The 23,803-nt window shown below is 39.2% G+C and overlaps 1 protein-coding gene across 1 annotated transcript in view; it reads left to right on the forward strand.

Annotated features, from left to right (window-relative positions):
* The first annotated feature begins 1,107 nt into the window (after positions 1–1,107).
* Positions 1,108–23,803, forward strand: part of LOC106639027 (uncharacterized) — a 213,443-nt gene continuing 190,747 nt past the window's right edge. Inside the window, exons 1-2 of the mRNA XM_089588923.1 lie at positions 1,108–1,428; positions 13,910–14,392. Of these exons, the coding sequence (XP_089445049.1) occupies positions 1,108–1,428; positions 13,910–14,392 (804 nt within the window). The remainder of the gene's footprint in view (positions 1,429–13,909; positions 14,393–23,803) is intronic.

The raw sequence follows: 23,803 nt of genomic DNA on the forward strand, positions 1-23,803 counted from the left end.
GTGAATGCAACGAGAGAGAGAGAGAGAGAGAACTCCCTTCACCCCTCCTGCCCTGTTTGCCTGTTCATTCTGTCGCGATTACATTACTTTCGAATGGAGTGCGCAATTTACTTGGCTCCGGCACCGCGATGCCGTTGTACTCTTTATGCGACCCTCCATGTGTGTATAGGTGTGGGTATACGTACGTTAGTTGCTGTTTGCTGGCAATTGGGATGTTTTCTGGGCTAAAGGAGCCATCTTTGGTATCAATTAAGCAAGAGCCAGGAATGGGGTTAATTGGCTCGTACGGGGGGGTTATTGCTCGGCTTTGCTCGGCAATGATGCTAAGAGGGTGGGCTTTTTTGTACCTATGGACTCCGCTTGATTTTATTGACTCTTATATATGCCTCGAGTAGGATATCGTGGGACACGCTGTGTTTTGTAGGCGTGTCATATTGATGAGGAGACAATTGTTGGTTGGCTTCGAAGTCGACGGTTTCTTTGTTTCACAATTTCGAGCTGCCAACGATTATTGTCTTATCTATTGATTATCCCATTTTAAATTTAATCTCACCCCAAAATACGACTGTAAAACATTAACAATTTTCAATTAAACTATACAATGACCCAAAATTCTCATTTGTTTCAGGTCACGGCAGTCGCGAAAACCCTCTCCGGAGGCATGAACAAAGATAGAGAGCGACTCGGGCGTCAGTCGTCAGCAGGGCCTGGGTGTCGCAGCCGTAGCGTGTCCGTGCAGTAAATGTACCACTTAAGAAAAAAAAAAACGAGCCACAATTCACGACAAGAACAATAATGGCCTTCGAAGCTATGAGGTCAACAGTACGCCCAGATGGGAACAGTATAGATTGGTTGGGTCCTGAGGCGGTAGCAGCAGCCGAGGGCCGCGACGATGGGAGCTCGACTTCGCGGCCCTGGCTGGTGGTAGCAGCTGCGTCGTCGCGGTGTCATCGGACACTGGTGACCATCGATGGAGATCTGAAAGGTCGAAAGTACTAGAGTACCCGAGCTAAGGGGGTACAAGGGCCATTTAGAAAATAAAGGACAAAATAGAAAAACAAAAATAAGAAACAAGGCTGGTAAGCTGGAGGTGGTCGGAGTGGGAGGATGCATCACGGATTGGGTGGCGGTGTTGGCTACGGGCTGGGAGGACCGCAGGAGCGGGTGCACCAGCAGCAGCAATTATCGGTGGGGCGTACCGGTAACAGTGGGGCCGTCACCGTGGGACTGCTCGAAAAATGTCCCTATGAGGCTTACGCGGCACAGATACCCGATTGTTGCGCGGCGGCTGCGGCGGCCGCGGCTGCTGCTGCTGCTGCAGCTGCTGTTGGCCAAGAAACGTATCCGAGGCCACCCAGCGGGTACGACACCAGGTGCTACGACGAGTGCAACCGGAGAACGCCGTATCAGGATGAGTCGTATTCTCAGGTAAGAGGGATTTTTTTTTTTTTATAAAAGTTAGTAGGGTGTGAGTCATTTAACAGACCATTCGACATTGCAGTGTCATGAGTATCTGAGAAAATACTTGTTTTTCAAATACAGATAATGGTACAAATGGACCAAGTGCATGTGGAAAAAAAGGTCGATCGGAATCAATGCTTTTACGCATTTTATTATAAAATTCAATCACCGTACGGTACAACAAAAATGAAATCTTATAAGTGAGGTGAATTGCAAAAATACAAAAAACGATGATGTGCATACGAAATTTTAATCAAAAAATATTATCGAATTCTAAGTTAAAAGTATTAAAAATTTGTTTGATATTTCCCGAACGAGGTAAAAATAATAATAATATTAACATTTACATCATCATCCTTTTCATTCGAAGCGATTCGTACCTTTGATACATACCACAGCATTGTTATCAGGTAAATACACAAAATGAAATAGCAAACATACCGCAACAAACAAAGAATATTTATCAATTGAAATAATTGCGTTTGGTGGTTTTGCTGGTCTTCCAAAACGAAACAAATCCTACATGTAATTAATTGCATACAAAATTACAAATGGAATTGATAAATATGTCAGAAAATAAATTCATGTCTGATAATGATATTGAACATAGTACCCAACTGTATAGCACTTTGACGTTGTAATTATTAAATTGACTTTGATTGCTTGAAACTACCAGTGGCTCTGTATAAAAGAAGCACCATTCATTTGTCCGTATCGGTTACATTTTTGTTAAACACACCAATAACAAATACATTGCTCGAGAATCATTTTCATTTCTGTAAAATATCGTATATTGCTTCAAAACTCCTGTAAAGCTATGATTTTTATAGGAATTCACAAATCTTTGATAAATGCATTTAATTACTTGAAAAAATTTAAAAAAAGATTATTTTTGCCAACATTCTTTTTAAAGGAAACGTAATAAAGTAAACATGCACAAGCAATACCGCTATTGGAAAAAATATCAATATTTTTTGAAAATTACTCGTGAAACATCCTCAAAAATACGAATGCCTGGGATTATTGTTTTGCTTGGTATAAAATATTTCGAGGCAGTATCAAACTTCTCATCAAATTGCAATATTTCTTTGATTAGTAACGACGACTCTTTGTATACCGGTGCCATAAAAAATTAGTAAAAACAAGAAAATGACCCAACACCCATCGTTGGATTCAATAAATCGTTATTCTTCGTTTGAGTGTAAAATAAAAAAAATATCCTCTATCGCACGAGCAATAAAAAACTTTTCACGAAAATGAAACATACAATCCTTTTGAAAGGATCATGAACGCAATTCTGCATGTAATACTGACAAATCTGTTAATAAATGAGCAAGTCCATGTCCGTCCGTCCAATAATGAGCATCAAGTTCCAAAGACCTCCCAAAACTCCCGCGATATTTCACAAGGCAGTGAATTCGATTCCGCAGCGCTCGGGCCCTTCGTCATGTTTATTCGCGTGCGTGCAGCGTCCGGTAATGGATTCGCCGCAGTGGCCACTTTTGTAACGCTCTCTGCCGAACTGCAGGCGCACATAAATTTCGTCCAGGGGGCGAGTTGTGTGCGTATACCCCTTTGGTCTTTCATTATCTCCCTTTTCCTCTGCAGATGAGTCTGGAAGCTTTATTTTGTGAGGAATGGCTGGTGCGTTGTTGCTACTCGCTAGGCTGTTTTTTTTTTCAGTGCTGAGTAAAAGTTGATAAGGCACTTGCTGCAGTGCGATTCTGGACGTGGTTGCGAGGCTGCTTATTTATGTCCGAGTTTTTTTCCTATGGCATTGGTGGGAGCGAAATTTTTTGTATTATGAACAATAAATTTGGAGAATAAGGTCCAGACGATTGGATGCTTGTTTTTATGAATACGAGCTTGACGTGATTGATGTGTCTAATGATTTTTAAGTTTTACTGAAATACTAACATACACAGTATAATCAAGAAAGAAAATTTTTTGAAAATATTAAAAATCTCCTCAATACTATTCACTCAGCAGGACTCTTACAATCCTCATTTTGTAACTACCTATGATGGTAGCTTTTTTTACTTTGAGGATATTTTTTTTCAAAATAAGTTAAAAGCATGAAATGTTTTGTTTTCTGTGTAATGGTAAAGTGCAAAATAATCATTGTAATTATTGAGGGAAAATTTTTGCTTTAAAGAAGAGTTAAATTTTCATGGAACATGGAAAAAAAATTTTTAACGCCTTCAATGCGGATTCTAAACTTCTCTAGCAAGTGTACTTCATAGAAAAAGGGCTACCTTAATCTAATATAATACCTCTGGATTTTAAATGATATTTGGTTGGAATTAAAAATTTCATTTAAATACTAAATGATTTAAAGTAAAATTATTGTAACCAACCCCTAGCTCCCCTACTAACCTCTAACTCTTCACCTCAAAACTTCTTACCTAAAAAAAAGGAAAGTAGTTTAGCTAGGAAAAAAAATCCACGATCACGCTTGTTGCGCTTGAATTTGTTCAGACAAGCGAAAATAATGCAGTGCTCGCAGAAGAGGGAGAAAAAACAAGCATAATAGACCAAAATCTTCTCACGGTACCAAACCCACTATTCAGAGCAGCGTGCTTTGAAGGGTTTTCAGAGTTCCAGCCATCCCCTGGTGAGCTTCTCTTCAACGCACAGATGCGTAGTGGGCGTGTGCGTGTCTGCACGAGCGTCAAAAAAAGGAATGGACGAAACGAAGATTAAGGTCACAAGGTCACGGGCAAAGTGTGTTGGGAAAAAAATACCAGATGCGAAGGGAGCAATAGAATCTCCCATTGTGCGAATACCCTTAATTTTCCTCTCGAGTTATATTAGGTTTAGCCGAGGATTTCCTCCCTAGGCTTGTGACTGTGCTGCCACGGTAATTAGCGAACGACGTGACTTACTGCTCGTGAATGCCAAATTGCTTGATAGATATTCCATTGGGGGCTACCACTACTACGGCTCATTAGGCGTTGCGTATAGCTACACGGGCTATTTGTATGCAAAGCTCGCGAGGTGATTTAGAATTTTCACTGGGTTACAATTCATCATCCTGTACTTGCTCTTCTTTTTTTTCCCCCCATGGATTTAATAAGATACACAAAAGAGCTTCGACACAATGCACGCTTCCCGAACCTTTATTGGTACTTTCCAGGATTTTTTTTCCTCCCTTTTTACCGGTAATATCGCTTAATCTTTCCGTAGGCTAGCTGAAATTCATTTTTATATTAATCTCGAGACATCAAATATCCAACGTTACTGTAATAAACTTGCGCTGCTATCAAAATCTTCCCTCAAGGCTATGCTTACAGCGATCTAATATTATTAGAGCTGCGCTCCAACCTAATTTGAATTTAAATTGATGTAACGTCATCGTTAACCCAATTACCTCGCGTTCCGGCTAGACGGAGTACTTGAATGTCATGCAGTGGCTTTGGAATCCCAGTAAAGGAAAATTTTTAATTCAGTTTAAACAATCTTTTGTTCCCTCTCATGCAACCGCTTGTTGGATGGTTTGAATGATATTTTCTATATCAATAAAATTTGAACAAAATTCATTCAATGATTTACTAAATTTCTAAATAAATACTTAAAAATTCTACTTCTTCCGATGGACTCAGGTTTACTTAGATTTTTCGTAGTTGGTGATGAGTCACTTATTGTTAAAAAGTAGTTGTACACAGTTAAAATTATGTTTTAGATATATAATATTAAGTAGGCTTTAAATAAATACTCAATTGTACGTGGCACCAAAGCTTAAGTAATACTACTGTTTTGTATTCAAGTTTTCTTAGTAAATGAAGTGGTGAGTTAATACTTTTTGAGCAGTACTTATACATAAATTAAATATTTTGCATATTTGCAAAGTTTAATTTTGTACTTGATCATGTGTCTGACCAAAGACAGAGTAATACTACTTATTTTCAATTCGAATTTATTTAATTATTTTTATTTCGTAGTAATTAAAAATAGTATATTTAAAATTAAATTTTATACATAATTACGGATTTTAAATACATACTAGATTGTTTGTCTCCCATAAGATTGAGCAATACTATTTCTTTTTTTCTATCGTAGTTTATTTATGTATGTATACTCAGTAGTAATTCAGTAACTATGAGTCTTTGCTTATGCATAACTTGAATATTTTTAATATTATATAAAACTTAATTTTGTACATTATTACATGTCTGACTAATGACTCAGTATTACTATTTGTTTTCGTCAATTTACACTCCCTTACATGTTCTAATGCAGTAATTATTATGAATAGCTTTTACAAGAAACTAAAACGATATTTTAGATATTATTTAGGTTTAAAATTAATACTACATTATTCGTCTGACACAATATTGAGTAGTACTACTTGTTCTTTTCTATTAATTTGTTTAATTTTGTATATTGAACGGTAATTAAAAAATTGTATTTATACATTAATAAATTATTTTAAAAATAACGTGAAAAAAAATTTTCCTTAGATTATGTGTCTGACCAATCATTGATTGATACTACTTTTTCTCGTCCATTTTAGTTTGTTTGATTATTCCATTACATAATAATTACTAACAGCTAAAATTACCTGTACGTAAATGAAGTAATACATTAGCTACGTATCACTTGAGCTTGAAATTAGCAGTGAAACAATTGTTTAACTAAATATTGAGTTGTACTACTAACTTTTTAAAAATTATTTATTTTTTGAGCCATAGTTAACCAATTATTAAAATGTATTTGTACATTAATAAAATGCCAGTTCAGGTATTATGACAGGTTAAAATTAGCATTAGAATATTTGTCTCACCAAAAACTAGTAACTCTTGTCGACTTAAATACATTGAATTTTCACTATTTAGTTAAAACTTACCATTGAAACTCACTCATATACAGTAAAATGAAACTTTATACATAACTCAAGCTTCAAATTGAGTCTAGACTAGTGTCTGTTGGACTAAAGACTGAGTATTACTACTTACTCCTTACAATCAGAGTTTAACGATACTTTACTATTTGTTAAAATAATACTTATGTGGAACTATATTTTTGGTATTGCAGCTTACAGTAAGCACTCCTCTAAATGTCTGACCCAAGATAGAGTGTTACTAGTAGTTGCAAATTAAAATTCATTTGATTATTTATAGTAGGTAATTATTTGCTTAAAATAGGAATAAATTGATACTTTGAATATTAATAAAGCCGGAAAATCAGAACTACATCATTCGGATGACCAAATAATGAGTTACACTACTACTTCTGACAAAAATGAGTTTACTTGATTGTAAATCGTCCAATTGTTAGCATAAACAAACACCAACAGCCAGAGGACTCGAACCAAGCCAAGTTATAGTACAAGATACCAGTACCGTGTAGTAGTTTGGCCTCTACCTCGTCCTCCGCAAAAACTTCTCTTTACCCGCTATTTCTCTTCCTCTCCTTTGCACCCCTACAGCCGGGGAAAAGGTAAAAGGTCCGTAAGTCCAAACTGTACAGCCGGTTGTATTATTTATTAACGTTGGCGCAGTTGGCGCGCGTCCAAGGGCTTGCCCTCTTCCACCTCCTTCCCTCTATATCTACAGCTCCAACTGGTGCTCCAACCGCTTCCACCTACAAGAGAAGGAGGAGGTCACGCGTATAGTCGTTTCATAATCAACGCCTGGCTCTTCCAGTTAATGGCTGTATGTATGTACCTTTTTCGAGTCAACGTTGTATCTCACAGGTATTGTTTACAATCGACGGGTTGACGATATATTTTTCTGCTTAACTTTGCACTTTTGGGAGAGGAAAGCACATGGACACAGGAAGGAAGGATGGAGTTGCTAATTGTTTCGCTCATAATTCCTTGTTATTGTTAATGTGCACGGTGAGTTACGGTGGTGCAGCAACCCTTGGCTCTGCATGCGGCATTGCAGCTACATGCTAGTCATACAGTAATCTACCTCTGCTTATGTGTGTGTACGTATGATATGTAGGTAGGCCGGGAGGTTTTGATGCTTGTGGCGAAAAATGAGGATTGCTACTTGGGGAATGAATTTGTTATCAGGAGGGGCAGGTGGGTATTAATGTGCTGCTCTGAATTAATAGCTGCGTCCTGATATTATGCGCTTGGGATTCGGTGCATGATGCGGATGCGGTTGCGCGTGCGTGGGTATTCACGTCCTCATGAGGGAGTTGATTATATTTTGCGATCGATTGCACAATTGTTTGAGAAAAATAGTGGGCTTTTTCTTTCTTTATTTTTACTTACATTGAACGAAAAATGTTTAGATATTTGAAAACAATTCCGCTTACGCGATTCAGATAGAGGTATAACTGTGATGTTCTAGGAAACATTTATCAGTTGATTGAAAGCTTTTATTCACTTTTTTGACTAAATCAACAATATGGTTGCATTAAATCTTAACATTTTAATTCATATGCTTTTACTCATCTAGCTTGGCTTTTTTTTGACGAGATAAGGCAGAATTTCGCTATCAAATTTCAACTCACTTTTTGGTTAGCTGAAAAATAGGTGTCAGTTTGAAATGCTTAGTACATATTATGGATTTCACCGTAAGTACAGTATACATGTATCATATTAAGCTTATACTTTTACTGATGAATACTAGGGCATCAAGTAAGGCCATACTAAAAATTTCTTGATGGCTTGTCTTACCTTACTTGTCTGTTTCTACTTTGATTCAAACTAAAAATCAGAAAATAATGTTTTATAGTACATGTAGTTAAAAATAATTAGGGGTTTTATTAAAGTATAATATTTAAAACGAATATATGGTTTGGGTATCCTCACTTTTATCTGTCATGTGCAAGATGAAAAAAGTATCATTTTTATTCTACATCACATAGCTTTTTCATATTATAGTTCTAGCACAATTTTCATTTTAATTTTTATCTTAAATTCTAGATGAAAGAAAAAATGTAAATTAAAAAGTATTAGCTCTAAGAATAAAAGTTAATTTTTCTACTTGAAAAAAATATATTTTAAATCAGGAGAAACAAAAAATCGGATCGAGGAAACATTTCACAATTTCAAACGCAGCTTTAATTCAATTTCTCCGACGAGACAGTCGATTAATTTTTCCACCCATCCGATTCCGGTTTGGAGGCCCTTCCACCACAAAAGGCTTCCCCACGTCGATGCAACGCGTAACCCAAAACTGTCAAAAACACGCTATTCTTGCGTCCATTATGTGAAAACTGCCATGAAGAAGAAGAAGAGAAAGAGAAAAGACAGATAAGCAGAGAAGAGATAAAAAAAAAAAAAGAAAGTGAGATATACTTCTGCGGAGTAAAAGAGATGGCAGCTGTCTGTATTCATGTATTGTTCCACTGGAAGAAGAAAGAAAGATAGAGGGGAACAAAGTATCGGGGACTATACTATCTCGCGTTCATGAAAACTCGTGAAACCAATCGTAAATCCTGGCATTTGCAAAATTGATCGATCCCCTCCCCTTACCTTCCCCTCACTCTTCACCCTTCATTTTCACGTTCTCACGTTTTTTGTTCGTAGACAATGATGCTCGGCACATTTACGTGTTACTCTATTTTTTTTTTTTTTTTTTTTTTTTTTTTTTACTCAAGGCGTTGCGTTCACAACGTTAATAAAAACGTACTATGATTTTCCATAAAAAACTTGGTTGATTAAACGTTTCATTTTTAATTTCAACTGCAGACATTAATTTCATGGAAAATAAATTTCTCTAATGCATTCTTTTGAACGATCGTGTATCTTGAATGAGGTCACATTATTTTGATGTGACGAAACACATCCTTCATGAAAAAAAATTTTAAAAAAAGATTGAACGCTGCAGATACGCTTTTACTTATGCACTAAAAATGAAAAAATTACGTATCATGTGGTGATCAATGAAGATGGAAAAAACTACACTAGCAATGCATCAAACCGTAAATATTGATATTATAGCTGTAGCAACAAATCCCTGCGATGTATAACCCACAAAATGTCATGGTCTACTAAATTAAGTAGAAACATCCGAGTGAGGTCAGACGCGTCATTGACGAAAGGCAAAATTAAAGTGACCTCACCGGATTTGTATCCAAATAAACCTGTAATCATCTATACACATAATAGAATAATAAATATACATTGTCATTCGTATAAAAAATGAAAATTCCAATCAGTACAGAAGCAAATGTATCCCAGTATCGATGGCCGGTAAACAAGTTTGAAGTAAAAATTCTACTTCAATCCAACAATAAACTTCCCATGCCCATTCAGTAGACTCACGAAAACCTCAATACAAACGGACAGCGATCCCCGTCACAACAGAGCTTGCACACTTTCATCATGTCAGAACCGCGTTGCCGGTCCATTCCAAAAGAAAGCGCTGGTCATTGTACACAAGCAACCTTTCAAGCCTCGGTTGTCAGGCTCTCTTTCCCTCCAGCATAAAGCTCAAAAGAAGTATACGCAACGCGCAAGCGCCGAGTACAGCGCAAAGCTCTACGCTGCTCCCTCAATGTTTATTATCACGGTCAGGTCGCTTAGGGGAGTATGGATGTCGAAGCCCAGAGAAGGAAGCCAGGGAGGATGCATGACGCACCAAAGACGAGCAAAAAGTTGGCCAGGAACAGGAAGCTGTACGTCTTCCCCCGACGACAAGACTCGCGCTCTGAATTATCACGCTGCATGCGCGTGTACACGCGAGTTATTACAACCGCGCTTTTTAACCTTTCCTCCGCTGCTCTGAATACAGGATTGACTCCTTTTTTTTTTTTTTTTTTTTTTTTTTTGGCTGCTGCTGTTATTGCGGTGACACGGTGCTTTATTACGCATGCGCTTTTTTTTGGTTCCTCTTCCGGAGAGGGAAGGAAGCGCCCGTGTACCGCTTTAAGAGCTAAATGATTTAGTGCCCGCGTTTTTTTGTCACCCCGACAATGAATCGTATATAATTTGAGGAGGACCTTTTTTTTGTTTCTTCCGCGCAGGGAGATAATGTAGGAGAAAAAACAAAACAAAGAGCGAAATCGTAGCAGGTGCGGATGATGAATCGGAAAGCCTCGGGTATAATGTATTGCGTGTGTGAGCGATAACATTGTTTTCTCCCGCGATTTTGGAGCCTAGAACAAATTACCCGGGGAAAACACGAAGGGCGGGAGCTCCATGAATAGCACTTTCCTTCCAGCGCGAGCAAACTTATGGCTGTGTATGCATCAGCGAATCGCTAACTTGAAAAGCATAGAACAACAGGGAGACGAGGAGGCGTGGGAGGAGTTTTCCCGGGAAAACTAAACTCGATTTTCAAAACTACGTTGCGAGTTCTTGTTCTCGTGGCACTTGGTACTTTCGAGGGAGTGGTGGGGCGTTAGCATTTTAAATTCAACAGATACCACGCGTTTCGTGAAATTTTAATGTATATTACTCTGTATCTGCTTGTTCTACTGCTATTTTGTGCCACTGTTTCTCTTTTCAAGGCGATTCCCAGGTAAATCTTTCGCTTCTTGCTCGATGTATTGGGGGAAGGAGATAAGTGACTTGCATTGTAGGTATAGTTGTTTATTTTCCTGTGTTTATCTCGTAAAGCTGTAGATGTTAATTGTCACCTCTTGATTATTATAACTGATTGAGCAATATAGGCTTGACGATTTTAAGATGCTGATGTTCTCATGAAGACGAAAAATGAAACATTTGTTCTCCTGAAGATATATATAAAAAAAAAAAAAAAAAAAAAAAAAAAAAAAACTAGTTAACGATTAATATCGATCCGCGTCGTTCAATCGGTAGAGTGTAAGTCTTACAAGTTGATCGTACTTTTGTTTAAGACTCCAATATCAGTGATGATCTATAAAATTCCTTAAATACAATATATTCATGTCAAAATAGATTGAGTCCACGTTCAACTTCTTATTCCTTGAGACATGCTCAGCTTTTCTTTTGTTTTTTATGATAACGCAGTCAGAAAAACCTCCCTCTCAGCCTGCATTAGAATACCCAATAGAGTAAGAAAGTACTGCTCAACTTGGATCACAATCAATAAACAATAAAACCCAAACCAGATGATGAAACAGTCAAAGAAAACTATATGCTCGCATGGGGTGAGGTTCCGTGGGTCGCGACATCATCCAGCCCAAGAGAGCCGATCACGTTACGCGAGCGTACAGAAAAAGAAGAGCATCGTATCGACTAGTATCAGGTGTACGCCCTTTGCAAAAGCGTTGCGGGAGAAACCGGATATACGTGATCGTACAAAACAATTCTCCGAGAGGGGGGAGCTGAAAAATGCCAGTTACGCGGGCGCAGACGTCCCTCGGAGTGTATGATTGAAAGCAACGTGCAGGGAGGGAGCAGGGGAGAGAGAGAGAGAAAAAAACGGAGACTCCCCGAGGGACACTTGTACACACGCGCGTCGAAGCGAGAAAGGGAGCGTCTCTTGGGGGGATGACGTGTTTTTCGCGCATGTACCTACATATGTATGCCCTCTCCCTTTCTCCACACGCGCCACAGCTGGCTCCGAGGTAGCAGTGTCGGATGCCTCCCAGTCAAGAGGCATCTGGGTCACAGGAGCGCCCGGAGGAGGAGGCGCACGAGCCGATTAGAATCTGAGGGGATGTGGGTCGAGCGGAAATGACCGATGCTCGTGTGCTGCTGAGAGGAATCCTGGGAAATGACGCTGTCTCCTGTTCTCCTTTTCCCCCCTTCCGTATTGTGTTGGTCCGTCCACGCGCGTGTGCGAGCCCTCGTTATTATTCTCTTTTCTCTGTCTTTCTCTGCACGTCGATTTTCCCTTGGAGAATTCATATACATAGTGTTGATGGCGAGGGAGCACTGCTATCGCGTAATTTATGAATCTAAATCAGTGAAGATTTATGTGCAATGTTTACTCTCACTACCAACGTTTATCTTGACGCTTCTTTTGCTCGCCCAACCACTAAAGTTGAACCAGATTAATACTTTTTTCATTCCAAACTAATAACTGTAACTCTGGTACCGTATACCAGAGGTGGACTATACATAAGAAATTAGTGATGTATAATTTTAAGTATTATTCTGATTCAGAGCGTATACTTATTGTATCAGTTGATTGATTTCAAGTGGATAATATTTTCTCGATTCTCCACAATACGTAGTGATACGCTTTTTTGACGCGAGTAAATGAGAACATTCCAGTAAATCTACCCCCTTTTGCTGGAAAATCAATGGAAAAGATGAAAAATTTAATTATTTTTTGAAACAAACATTGACGGATTAAAACGACGTGATTAGGTTATCCATTGATTCCCAGTGACCAAATTAACACTCGTTCAAAAGGCAAACATCCACTTTGAACCAGTATACTTGTCCATTGATTTAAATCGGGGAAATACATGCTTAAATAAACTTTTAAAATTCAACGCGACACTTTGCGCCGGAGTCAATGAACCTGCCATAAAAAGCTCGCGTGACTTGTCAAAAATCACGCAGAGACGTGTACACACGTGGTAACGCTCCCACCCGTGGGCTCTGGTTAAACCGCCTCAAGGCTCGCGTCATCCACCTCCTCCGGTCCCTTTGAAGTACTCGCGATAGTCGTCAAAAGTCCCAAGCTTATACGTATACACTCCCACCCACCCTATAGTGCGTACGTATTCAAGCAAATAAACCAAATAATATATGCCACCTACCATCGTACGAAATTCTTCGCCGAAGCCAAGGAAACAATATTTCTCTCTCTTCCAAAGCACTCCAGGTTATAATATTACGCAGGTATACGCCAGAGTGTTCCACGCATATCGGGCCGTTTCAACTTTAACGAGGGCTCCATCCGAGTATTGGGTGTATTACATTCGTCCTATCGAGAGTGTATAAGTGCGTATGTATATGTGTATACGCATACGTATCGGATGTATCGCGCGTTATTCCAAATGGGGCGCTTTATATTGGTGAAATGGATTATAGAGGCGGGAGGGGTGATGAATTCTTTAATATCGAGCCATTCCCAAGAAGGCGGGCGGTAGTCACCTGATGGGGAATTTACGAATCCCGGGATTGGACCATCGGACGGTACGTATTGAATATTTTATGGAGCTTCGTGTACGGTGATATTCGTACTTTATGCATTACCGAGAATTTCCGAAATCGAGCCGAATATAATCAAGCCTGGATATATACGTGTAGCGATTGAACTCGGACTATATGGACGTTTGCGGATGACAATATTAACAACAAAGTACCTTTGAAAAGGATGTTTTTCGTACACGTGAGCCCCCTACTCTTGTTTCGTGGATATTGATCCAGCAAAAGCATAGCGAGTTTTTGATGCAATTCCATTTAATTGATAGTCAAACAAACACACATCACCATCCCCATGTACCCAACTCTCCGATCGATCCTTCCAAAGTCCGGTCCTCATTACGCATGCAGACCTCACACGTTGTCGGAGACTCCCTGCAATGTCCGATTTCGGCAAGCAAGCGAGACACATCATCCCCAAGAGGCGAATAACGAGAAAATGCTGTCTGTCTTTGGTTACAGGATGGCATGGCTGGCTCGGGGTATAGACCCCAGTCGCGTCTCACTGGTTACGGCGAGGAGCAACAGCAACCGCAAAGCAACCATCAGCAGCAGAATCAGAGCCAGCAGCCGAGGCCTCAGTCGCGACTGGCGGGCATCTACGGTACGGATTCCCGTTGCCCGAGTCGCATGGGCATCATCGGCTACGATGACTCTGGTGGGGGTGGTGGAGGTGGAGGAGGCGGTGGTAGTGGTAACGGTGGTGTCGGTGGTGTTAGTGTTGGTGGAGTGGGTGTCGGTGGTGGTGGTGGTGGTGGTGGTGGTGGTAGCTATCTGGCCCAGTCGGACCCGAGACTGTACTGTCCGGACGGCTACTGCATGGGCGACACGATGATGGGTCGCGGTATTTGCGGTGAGGAGCTCGAGCTCGACATGCGCAGGCACATACAGGCTTGCGCGTGCACCTGCAGCCACATGGGCTTCGGAAACTACATGGACTATCAGGTGAGTTTATTCGTCACATTTTCTTAGCTTAATAATGTTTTACTTGTGCATATGGAGTTGTTCATGTGTGATTGATCTAAGGCTTGGTCAATAATGTAGTACTCGAGGCGTCATAGACGCCACCCTGGCCATGAAGAAAACTATAAAACATGCGCCTCAAGTATTTTTGCGTGCCGATGCTTCAAAAATACAAGTGTCACAAAATTTTGTCGTGTATCGTTTGAAAAAGCTAAGTACAATCCTTACATCAATGCAAAATGCTAAAACATAATTCAGATATATTTGTACTCATTGATTGACAGTAATTGAAAAAATCGTAAATTAAGAAATGTAGTGTGTCTCTATTTACTTGTACTTTATAATCTTTGATACTTAAAAAAAAAAAAAAAAAATTTTAATGAAAAAAAAAAAAAAAAAAAGATTGAATGATGCAGATACGCTTTTCCTTATGCACTAAAAAGTAGTTATGTATCATACGCTGATTAATAAAGATGGAAAACAACTACACTAGCAATGCATCAAACCGTAAATATTGATATTATAGCTGTAGCAACAAATCCCTGCGATGTATAACCCACAAAACGTCATGGTCTACTAAATTAAGTAGAAACAGCCGAGTGAGGTCAGACGCGTCATTGACGAAAGGTAAAATTAAAGTGACCTCACCGGATTTGTATCTAAATAAACCTGTAATCATCTATACACATAATAAAAGAATAAATATACATTGTCATTCGTATAAAAAATGAACATTCCAATCAGTACAAAAGCAAATCTATCCCAGTATCGATACATGGCAAACAAGTTTGAAGTAAAAATTCTTCTTTATCCAACAAGGAATAAAAAGAAACTCCCAAGACCCAAAAAATTATTATCCTGGAAAAATGATTCCACAAAGCCTGACTCACAGAAGTAGAGCATCTCAAAGCAGCAAGAAATCATAATTTCGCTTAACACCGGCTATCCAACTTATCCACAAAGACACCCTTTGCTTTTTCCGTCGCGTCTCATCTTCCGTGTATATATGCATTTCACGCTTGACTTTGAAGCTTCGCACAAAGGTTGGAAAAGCCACGACCAAAAAGAAAAAAGACATCACTCCCTTCACAAGACGTCACGTATATACTCTACTATTTTTTTTCTTCTCCGACACACGGCACGTATCTCTCCGAGCGCTGTTTTCACTCGGCTCCACGCGGGATGTTCAAATATTGCGCGCCTGTAATTACGTTCCCTAGAGCACACAGTGCGAAACTCAACAGGCAAGTACACCCGAGCTTTTTATTTTGGCTAATTACGTTGAGTGATACCATCCTCTTATCTCCTAGGATTATTCATGCTGTGGGTGTAAACGGACCGAGTGCGTAAACTGCGAGCGGGAGTATTAAAAAAAGAAAAGAAAAAAATTACATTCAGTTTGTGCGTAAAGTAGTGTGCACCAGCACCAGTTAGGTCTTTAAGAAACACGTAAGGATTTTTTTACCTGCAGTTTACTACACGGGAATAATTGAAAAATACTACGAGTCTCCGTCAAGGGACGAAGAAAGGCGAATTAAAGGGTCACTGTACATAATCACTCATATATATTGAAAGGGGGTGTATATACGTGTATACTGTTACTGGAGCATAAAATAAAGTCTACAACAGGAAGCCCAGCAAAGTAAGCGATGAAAAGGGAATAGGGAAGCGCCGGGAAAGTATAGACTACTCGAGACAATCGTAATGGATTCGGAGGAAATGGAATGCATTAGAGTGCGTTCGTAAGACTCGGAAGGGAAAAGGATGAGAAAAAAAAGGGACGGAAAGAGGAATGAAGATCTCTGACACAAAATAAATACTAGGGACAAAAAAAGAGTTTGCAGTGTCGAGTTTCAGCGCGATCGAATATCACATCCGTGCGCTTTCAACTCTTTCGCACTACGTGCGTATTTTTTCCTCATCGCGATGCTTGGATTATACAACCACGATTGGCATACACAGTACCCAAGCGAGAGCGCGTGTAATTAATTTCTTAGTTTTAAAAATCGAAGCAACGATCAGATTGCGGCATATTTGCTCGGAAAAGCTGTTTCCAGTGAAACGAGAGCAGCGTTACGTGCATGTCATTTATACGGGGCGCGCCTCCCGTTTTGATTACAACTGCGGTGTTGCCCTGCGGGCTGATTTTGCATGTACAGGTTTCGTGTGGATGTTGAACGGAATTACGTGGAAGTGGATCATTTTTAGATTCTAACGAGCGGGGATTGGAGAGCTTGTGATGACCGTGCCAAGATTCGTAAAGCTTTTTGTTCGGAAATTCAATCGTGAACTTTGCGTGTAGTACATGACGATGGGAATTAAGCATCAAAATGGCGAGTTATGCTCTCGATAGGTAATCGATATTTGAACAGCTTTTAGCTGCAGTGGAAACGTTCGTATGGTTTGTTGTTGATTGCACTCAAAGTGTACGAGGATCAGTAAATGTTTTATTTTCTTGCGCCAACTGTTTGTTTCAACGTGGATCATATTTGACGTTAGAATTATATGTGCTAACAACAGTAGAAGTGCGTAATGTGTAATGTGCGTAAATTGCAACTCCAAGTGAGTTATTTCAACTCACACCAAACACATAAAGTTATAACATTTTTTTATAGACTTGCATCACTCTTGAAATGAGAGAAATAAACTATTTTTACAGATTAATGAAAAATTGCACATATAAACATGTGAAATTACTTGCATACAAAAAGTGAGATGAAACAACTTGGACTTATAGTTACATCCAGACATCAAAGTTAAAAAAAAATTTTTGTTCACAACTGTAAACATGAAGTAATGAAAATGTGATTAAAAAAAAAGTCAAGCTACCAACTGTACATCAAAATAAACAATGTATCTCAAACCTTCGTTATCGCAAACGTCCAATCCATCTTCGGTAGATGCCACAGAAGCGATCCTTGAGAGGTGAGTTGATTTTTTTATCTACTAGTGACACGATAAGTCGCTTTGTGTTTTTTCTTGCTGCAAAATTTCCGAACTAAAGGATTTAAAGGTAAAAATTAACGATATCGAGCTGCAAATCACGCGCCAGCGTTCACTGTTGGGAATGAAGGATCGAGCAATCAAAAGGAAATTTTTAAAAATCACAAAACAATCCCGGGGATCATACATCAAACGGATAAGCACTTTTAAAAATCCAGACGCGTTAATCCGCGAGCAGGGTATCAAGAGAGAGAGAGAGAGATCAATAACCCGTCGAAACGTCAAAAGCCGGGGCACACTAGAGTAGAGGCAGACGCCGGTGCTCGCACGTATACGCCCGTGCACTCTCGTGCGCCAAAGGGAGAAAGAAGATTGGCTCGGAGGGGCAGAAAAGTGGCCGGCGAATCCCATTATTTGCGCTTCTCTCTCCTCCATCCATCAAATCGCCACGCGGGCACTGAATGATTAACAAGCTCTGCTGCCGATGGAAAAAATTTTTCGCAAAGGATTCGCGGTGTGATTAAATATTTTCTTTTTTCCCCTTCCATCAAGCTGCAAACGAAAATGTCAAATGCGTCGAAAATTCAGAGAGCGTCTATTGATTTTGCCCTTTTGACGCCGAGTTGCATTAATTTCTCTCATCGGAAAATCCGTGCCACCGTCGATGTTCATTAAAAAAGTTCAATAAGCAGCTCGTATTTTTCCTTGTTTTTGCAAAAGTTTTCTTTTGCATCTGTCGAATAATGCTTTTTTTTCCATTGTTTCGTGCACCAGGTCCAATTAAAAATCTCTTTAATTGGCCATCCGTCATTCTTTGCCTCGGGCTGTGCTTGTTTGTCCGTCAATGTTTTGCTTTGTCATCAGCGTTGAATATTCGCTGGGAAAAGAGAGTTAATTAGTTCGTTCTCTCAACGGACTTGGTCACAGCGAGATCGTACGACTCCGTGTGAATTTATCTATAAAATATATATATTTTTTCGTGTTTTTTCAATTTTAGTAGATTACTCATTAACTTAAATATTTTTGAATGGATTTAGATTTATTTTTTACTCACCCAATTACAAAACTGGCTTTGTCTACAGTGACCTTATCCTTAAATTGTGTTTGAAAAATCTAAAGAGGGTAAATATTTTTAATAAATACGAGAGTTAATATTCCCTTACAAATAATTTAAGCATCACTCAAATATGTGCTTTTTCGGAAACTATCTTGCACAGCCCACTCATTTGAGTATTTATTGTGTTACTATGTATACCTAGACAATAGAATATCTGTAAACACTTATTATTTTGCGTTATGTCTCAAGAAACAACTGACGATACAATACAATAAGTTAGAAATGAGAGATACACAGCATGAAAAAAAAATGGATACTAACAACGGTTGAATCAATATTTTTATTACTATTATTATTGTAAACGTCATTTGTGCAGTTTAATTCATTAACAGTAAAACTAAGCTGATGTCGACATGCAGAGACACAAAAACTACCCCTGTTAGCATTACTATATAACAATTAAAGGAGTACTTGTTGGAAATTCATATATTGTCTGTATAATAACTTTTAAAAAGAAATTGAAAAAAAAAAAGAGAGAAAGGTATTATTTATTGTTTCAAAGACATTTTCGTTAGTCTTCACTTGCTCTCATGACGATCATTTTCATGGGGCATCCATAAAACTCCTCAGAGATAACGACCCTTCAAGCAAGAACATCATTTTCCCTCGATTTTTTCCAAACACGTAAGTATACGTCGTACATTCCATCGTTCCTTGCTCACCGCGTTGTATACGCACCCATACATCTACACAAGACTGGCAGGCTTGCAGTCGAACTCGCGTATACGGCAGGTACAGAGGCCAGCTCGCACGTGTGTAGATACGTGTTGGCGTTCGCGCGTCAAGGTGATTATATACCCCAGAGTGGGAGAGGGGAAAGAGAGAAACTAGGCTACCACCGCGCTGAACCGGAAATAATCGCGCCTCACGGCTGGGAGAACCGGGGGGAGAGAAAGGCCGTGCACCGTCGCGTCGGTGGCGTCCGGTCGCCTCATTCATGCCTCGGGCTTCGATGCTACGGTGTGTGCACGCGTGCTGTGTGCAAGGGGTGTGGGTGGGTGGTTGGCGCTGAAATCAGCTTTGGCGCGTGAGTTCGCAGGGAACATATCACACGTAGGTAGGGCTCATTTATTGATGCTCGTCGATGCACTCTCTATGTATTATTCCTCTCTTGCCTTCCGTCTGTCTCCGCGGACGTCGAGGCTTCATAGTTTGGGGTTAATGAGGTGCGGCAGGTGATTCAACTGTTCTTTATGTCTGGTTGTTATCGTGGCTTTTTGAGAGGGTACTATTTTTTTTTACTTTAATTAAATCATTGATGCGTGAGCCATTACGTTGAATATACGTTTAATCTATTTGTACCTACGGGGAGGAAAATAATTTTTTTAGCTTTTTTTTCTTTTTTTTTTTCAAAATACCATGTGCAACCGATGCAATCTGACTATTGATTTTTTACTTGAAACACAAACAATACAAACTGCTCTTGAAACGCATGAAATATGGAAGCACGGGGCCGATAACATGCGAGTCGTAAATGTTGAAAATATTCCAGGCAAAGTTCAATTTTATTTTTGTAATTTTCAATACTACTTATGAATTTTTTGATCCCATTGGACGATTGTAATCAAATATATCACACACAAACCAAATTGTTTGGAAAAAAGTAGAGGCACAATGAAATAAGCGAACAGTGAGAAGAAAAAGGTTTATTTTTATCATTTCCACATGAATTTTGAATGCCTCGTCCTGCAAGCACCCTACCACGGCTCATCTCGTAAACTTGTGACCTACATCGATGTTAAAAACTGCACGTGCACACACGAGCATTCACAAACGTATACGCCTCCAGAAAAAAAAGTGAGCCACAGGCAGGAAGAAAGAACACGAAACGATAATTCCGTAATCTGGAGCAGCACTTTTTTTTACTCCCTTAACCTTCCAGTTCTCACATCTTCTTTCAAACTTTAAATTGCAAAAGTTGCAAGGAAAGAAGTGAAATCTTGCGAATATACGCGGAAAAACAGTACAAATTCAAAAAAACATATAATGCAGGAATCCATTTTTCGTTGCGAACAGAAATGGAAAATAAAAAAAAATGGGTAAAATACACGTACAACTCCGATCCTTCCATACCTCCTCCTCAAATGCCTTCATCTACTTCTACGTCGCTGGCTCGTCTTTTCATCGCGCGATCATTTTTCCCTTTTTGTGTACACGTATGTATATTTGTACGTGCATTTTCGCACAAAAGATATTCCACGCAAGCGACGAAGGAGAAGACGCATTCCTACGTATGAAAAGACGACAAAGCATCAAGACCACGGCACGTGAAGGCAAAAAAAATGCAGGCAGCTCCGGTTCGGTGAACAATGGTCTTCCTAAGAGAGAATAAGAGATAAAAAAATTAATTGTGTACATTTTCACGGAGTGAATGTTTTATTCGACAGAAAATGGGTTGATTCGTTTTTGACGCTATTAATTGATGATTCTTGTGAGCTTCAAGGAAAGAGTCTTTGCCGTCACCTTCGTTATTTCCTCTGTGGGTTCTGTTTGATACTTTTGTAAACGACATTTTTACTCACTGGAGGTTTAGGTACCATTACGAGGACCACAAAAACGTGCTTAAAGTCCAACACATCCTTTGTCCTTGCGTATGGCTGAAAAATCTGTGCACTCATGATTTCTCCAAGGGCCGGACTTTTATTTCTGCTATTTGGTTTTTGCAAGCTCAATATAGATATCAGAAAATAACCACTTCATGAAACATTCTTGTATTTCTTAAACGTTACTTTTCATTAAATGTACAAGTAAGTGCCTGGCAATGATGTAGTGCAATCATTTGCAAGAATTAAACATCAAAACTAGCTCAGTTTCATTTGGTTTAGTATTAAAAAAAAGGGCAACCGTCACTGTACAAAAGATTTGAAAACTTACCATTTCACCACCTTTTTGGTACTAAAGAGCAATCACGGTATCGTCCTGAGAGCGTAATTCCAACAACTGAAACAAAACATTGTGCGACTATGTCTCAGACTCATTGCTTCCACAACGTTTCGAAATGCCCTCACAACTATTATGTACAGAGTTAGTAAACGTACAGATGAGAGAGGAGTGTACGTAAAACACTGTTATTTTACTCATGGCGTGTCAGTGAAGCGGAGGGCTGGTGGTGCTGCGTGTCACTTTAGCTTAAACACAAGATGAAATTGGTCGAACGGAAGAAAAGACAGGCAAATGACATCCTTGAAGTTCGTCGTTCTTGTCGTAGTTGTCCTCACTGTCCCTCTGGATGTACATCAAATAAGTTGGATTTATGTTAGAGTACTAGATTCATCATAAAACTGTGCTTTTCACTCTTAGAATCAGTATTATTGAAAAAAACCAGTTATTCATAAGTTAATGAAACACAATTGATTACTGAAATATTGTTTACTTAAATAAAGTCCTTGACAAAGTTACGAAGGATATTATTAATTGTTCTCCTTATGTAACGATACACAAGTGCAATGATTTGAATAAAACAGCTCGATAATACTAAGAAAAAAATAAATTATTTGCATCAAAAATAAATTTATAAAATCGTTTACATGAACATAAAGTATATATACCATGTAAAATCAAAAGGATATTCGATCGTCAGGAGTAAAATTATTATGTCATGCCTTACTGGTAAACAAACTATTACAAGACAAAGTAACAGGATAAGCGTTTATTTAGCAAGAAAAAGAGAAAAAACAGAATAAAAAATAATTCCAACAATATGGTTAAACGTCGACTCCCGCTTCACCTTTACGAGTGATGTATTTACATTGCGCGTGTAATAATATAACGCAATTAGCGATAATTGCATCTCCGCTCTTCCTTCTCCTCCATCCCTTGCTCCGCAGCTCCTTCAATTCCCTACCAACTCCCCCCCCCTCTCTAGGTGCTACAGCGTTATTAATTGCATAAAATGTCCCCGACAGACATCAGCGTAAGTAAAAGGGCCAATGGCAGCGAGTTTTAAGCTTATCAAGCCAGAAAGCACTGCGTTCAGCATTTTCCCTTTTCTCCGGCGCAACTGCGTTCGGTGCAATACACGAGGTACACAACGAGCAACTCGATAGAAAGATTGATTTCCAAATCGAGCCACGGCTCCGTACGTTGCCGGTCTGAAGGTATATGGACTGATCGTGTACGTACCGAGAAGTTTGTGCCGCTGGTAAATCGAGCGGGTGTTTGAAAGCTGGAGGTGTGCGTATAGGCGTGGGGGGGTGGAAAACAGGCTGCGGTTGGCATCGGCAGTGGTGTACGTGTGTAGTAATGGATGCGCATCGGCAAAGACGAACGCGAGTTCGTTAATCTTCGCGAGATCGCTTGGCGTCGATTGATGGACACGCACCGGTAATAAGTTCTCGTTCCTTTCTACGCTCCCGATCTCGGTTTCTCTTTACTCGTTTCGATTTTCTTTCTTTTCCTCTTTTTTTTTTGGCTATTCATTTTTCTTTTTCTTCGTCTATCGCCGTAATTTTGTCTAATGTGGTATCATCACCATATTTTGGTTAATTTTTATCCATCAGTCACTCTAGACTAGAATCATTCTCCCATCTCCTGTAGCCCCTTTTTCGTAAAGTACAACTTTTTCATTGATTAAGGGAGGTATGTGTGAGATATAAAATATAGAAGAGGTTCATGTGGCACGAGGAAAGGTGTATGCAGAGACAAAAATACAAGAACGAGAGTGTATAAAAACTGATTTCGTTAGAAAAATAAAATAAAATAAAATAAATACGAATACAGAAATAAGGATTCAGAGAGACAAAAAAGAGTAAAGAGGTAGTAAAATATGGATGAAAAATCTCAAGAATATGACATGAAAAGAGAGGTATAGAGATACGAGTACGGGAAACAAGTAGTAACTGAGACAAGGACACCAAAATGCAGAAATTAAATCGTATAATCAAAAGTGATGTAACACTTGTGCTCACCAGAATGAATACTTTTTTTACTTTTTTTTTTGCACATAAAATTTCACTGAAAGTCTCTGTAAATTTTAAAAGTTACTTTCATCAAACTTTTGCTTCCATTTGAGCTGAAATCACTTGATAAATCGAATAGAGAACCAATACCATGCCATGTAATAGCAACTCAAACCCTTTGGCAATGGAAATAGGACTCTATATATAATGGGGTCATTTTCCCTGCATAACTCGAGGCACTTCTCACTACGCGTTTAAATGAGCCGACAACGGTGTTACGTTCTTCGTATCGCCTCTAAAATCTTTTGTTACTCGGGAAATCGACGGCATCAAAAACCTTCGCTTTCGAGTCTAACTTTTCCCATTACGCCGAGATTCTTTCTAGAAAAAGCGAAAAAAAAAAAAAAAAAAACGATGAAGTAGGGAAAGAAGGCG

The sequence above is a fragment of the Copidosoma floridanum genome, unplaced genomic scaffold (assembly GCF_036245765.1).
Source record: "Copidosoma floridanum isolate Cflo_tuat_1 unplaced genomic scaffold, Cflo_Japanese_pri ptg000007l, whole genome shotgun sequence".
NCBI classification, from domain to species: Eukaryota; Metazoa; Arthropoda; class Insecta; order Hymenoptera; family Encyrtidae; genus Copidosoma; species Copidosoma floridanum.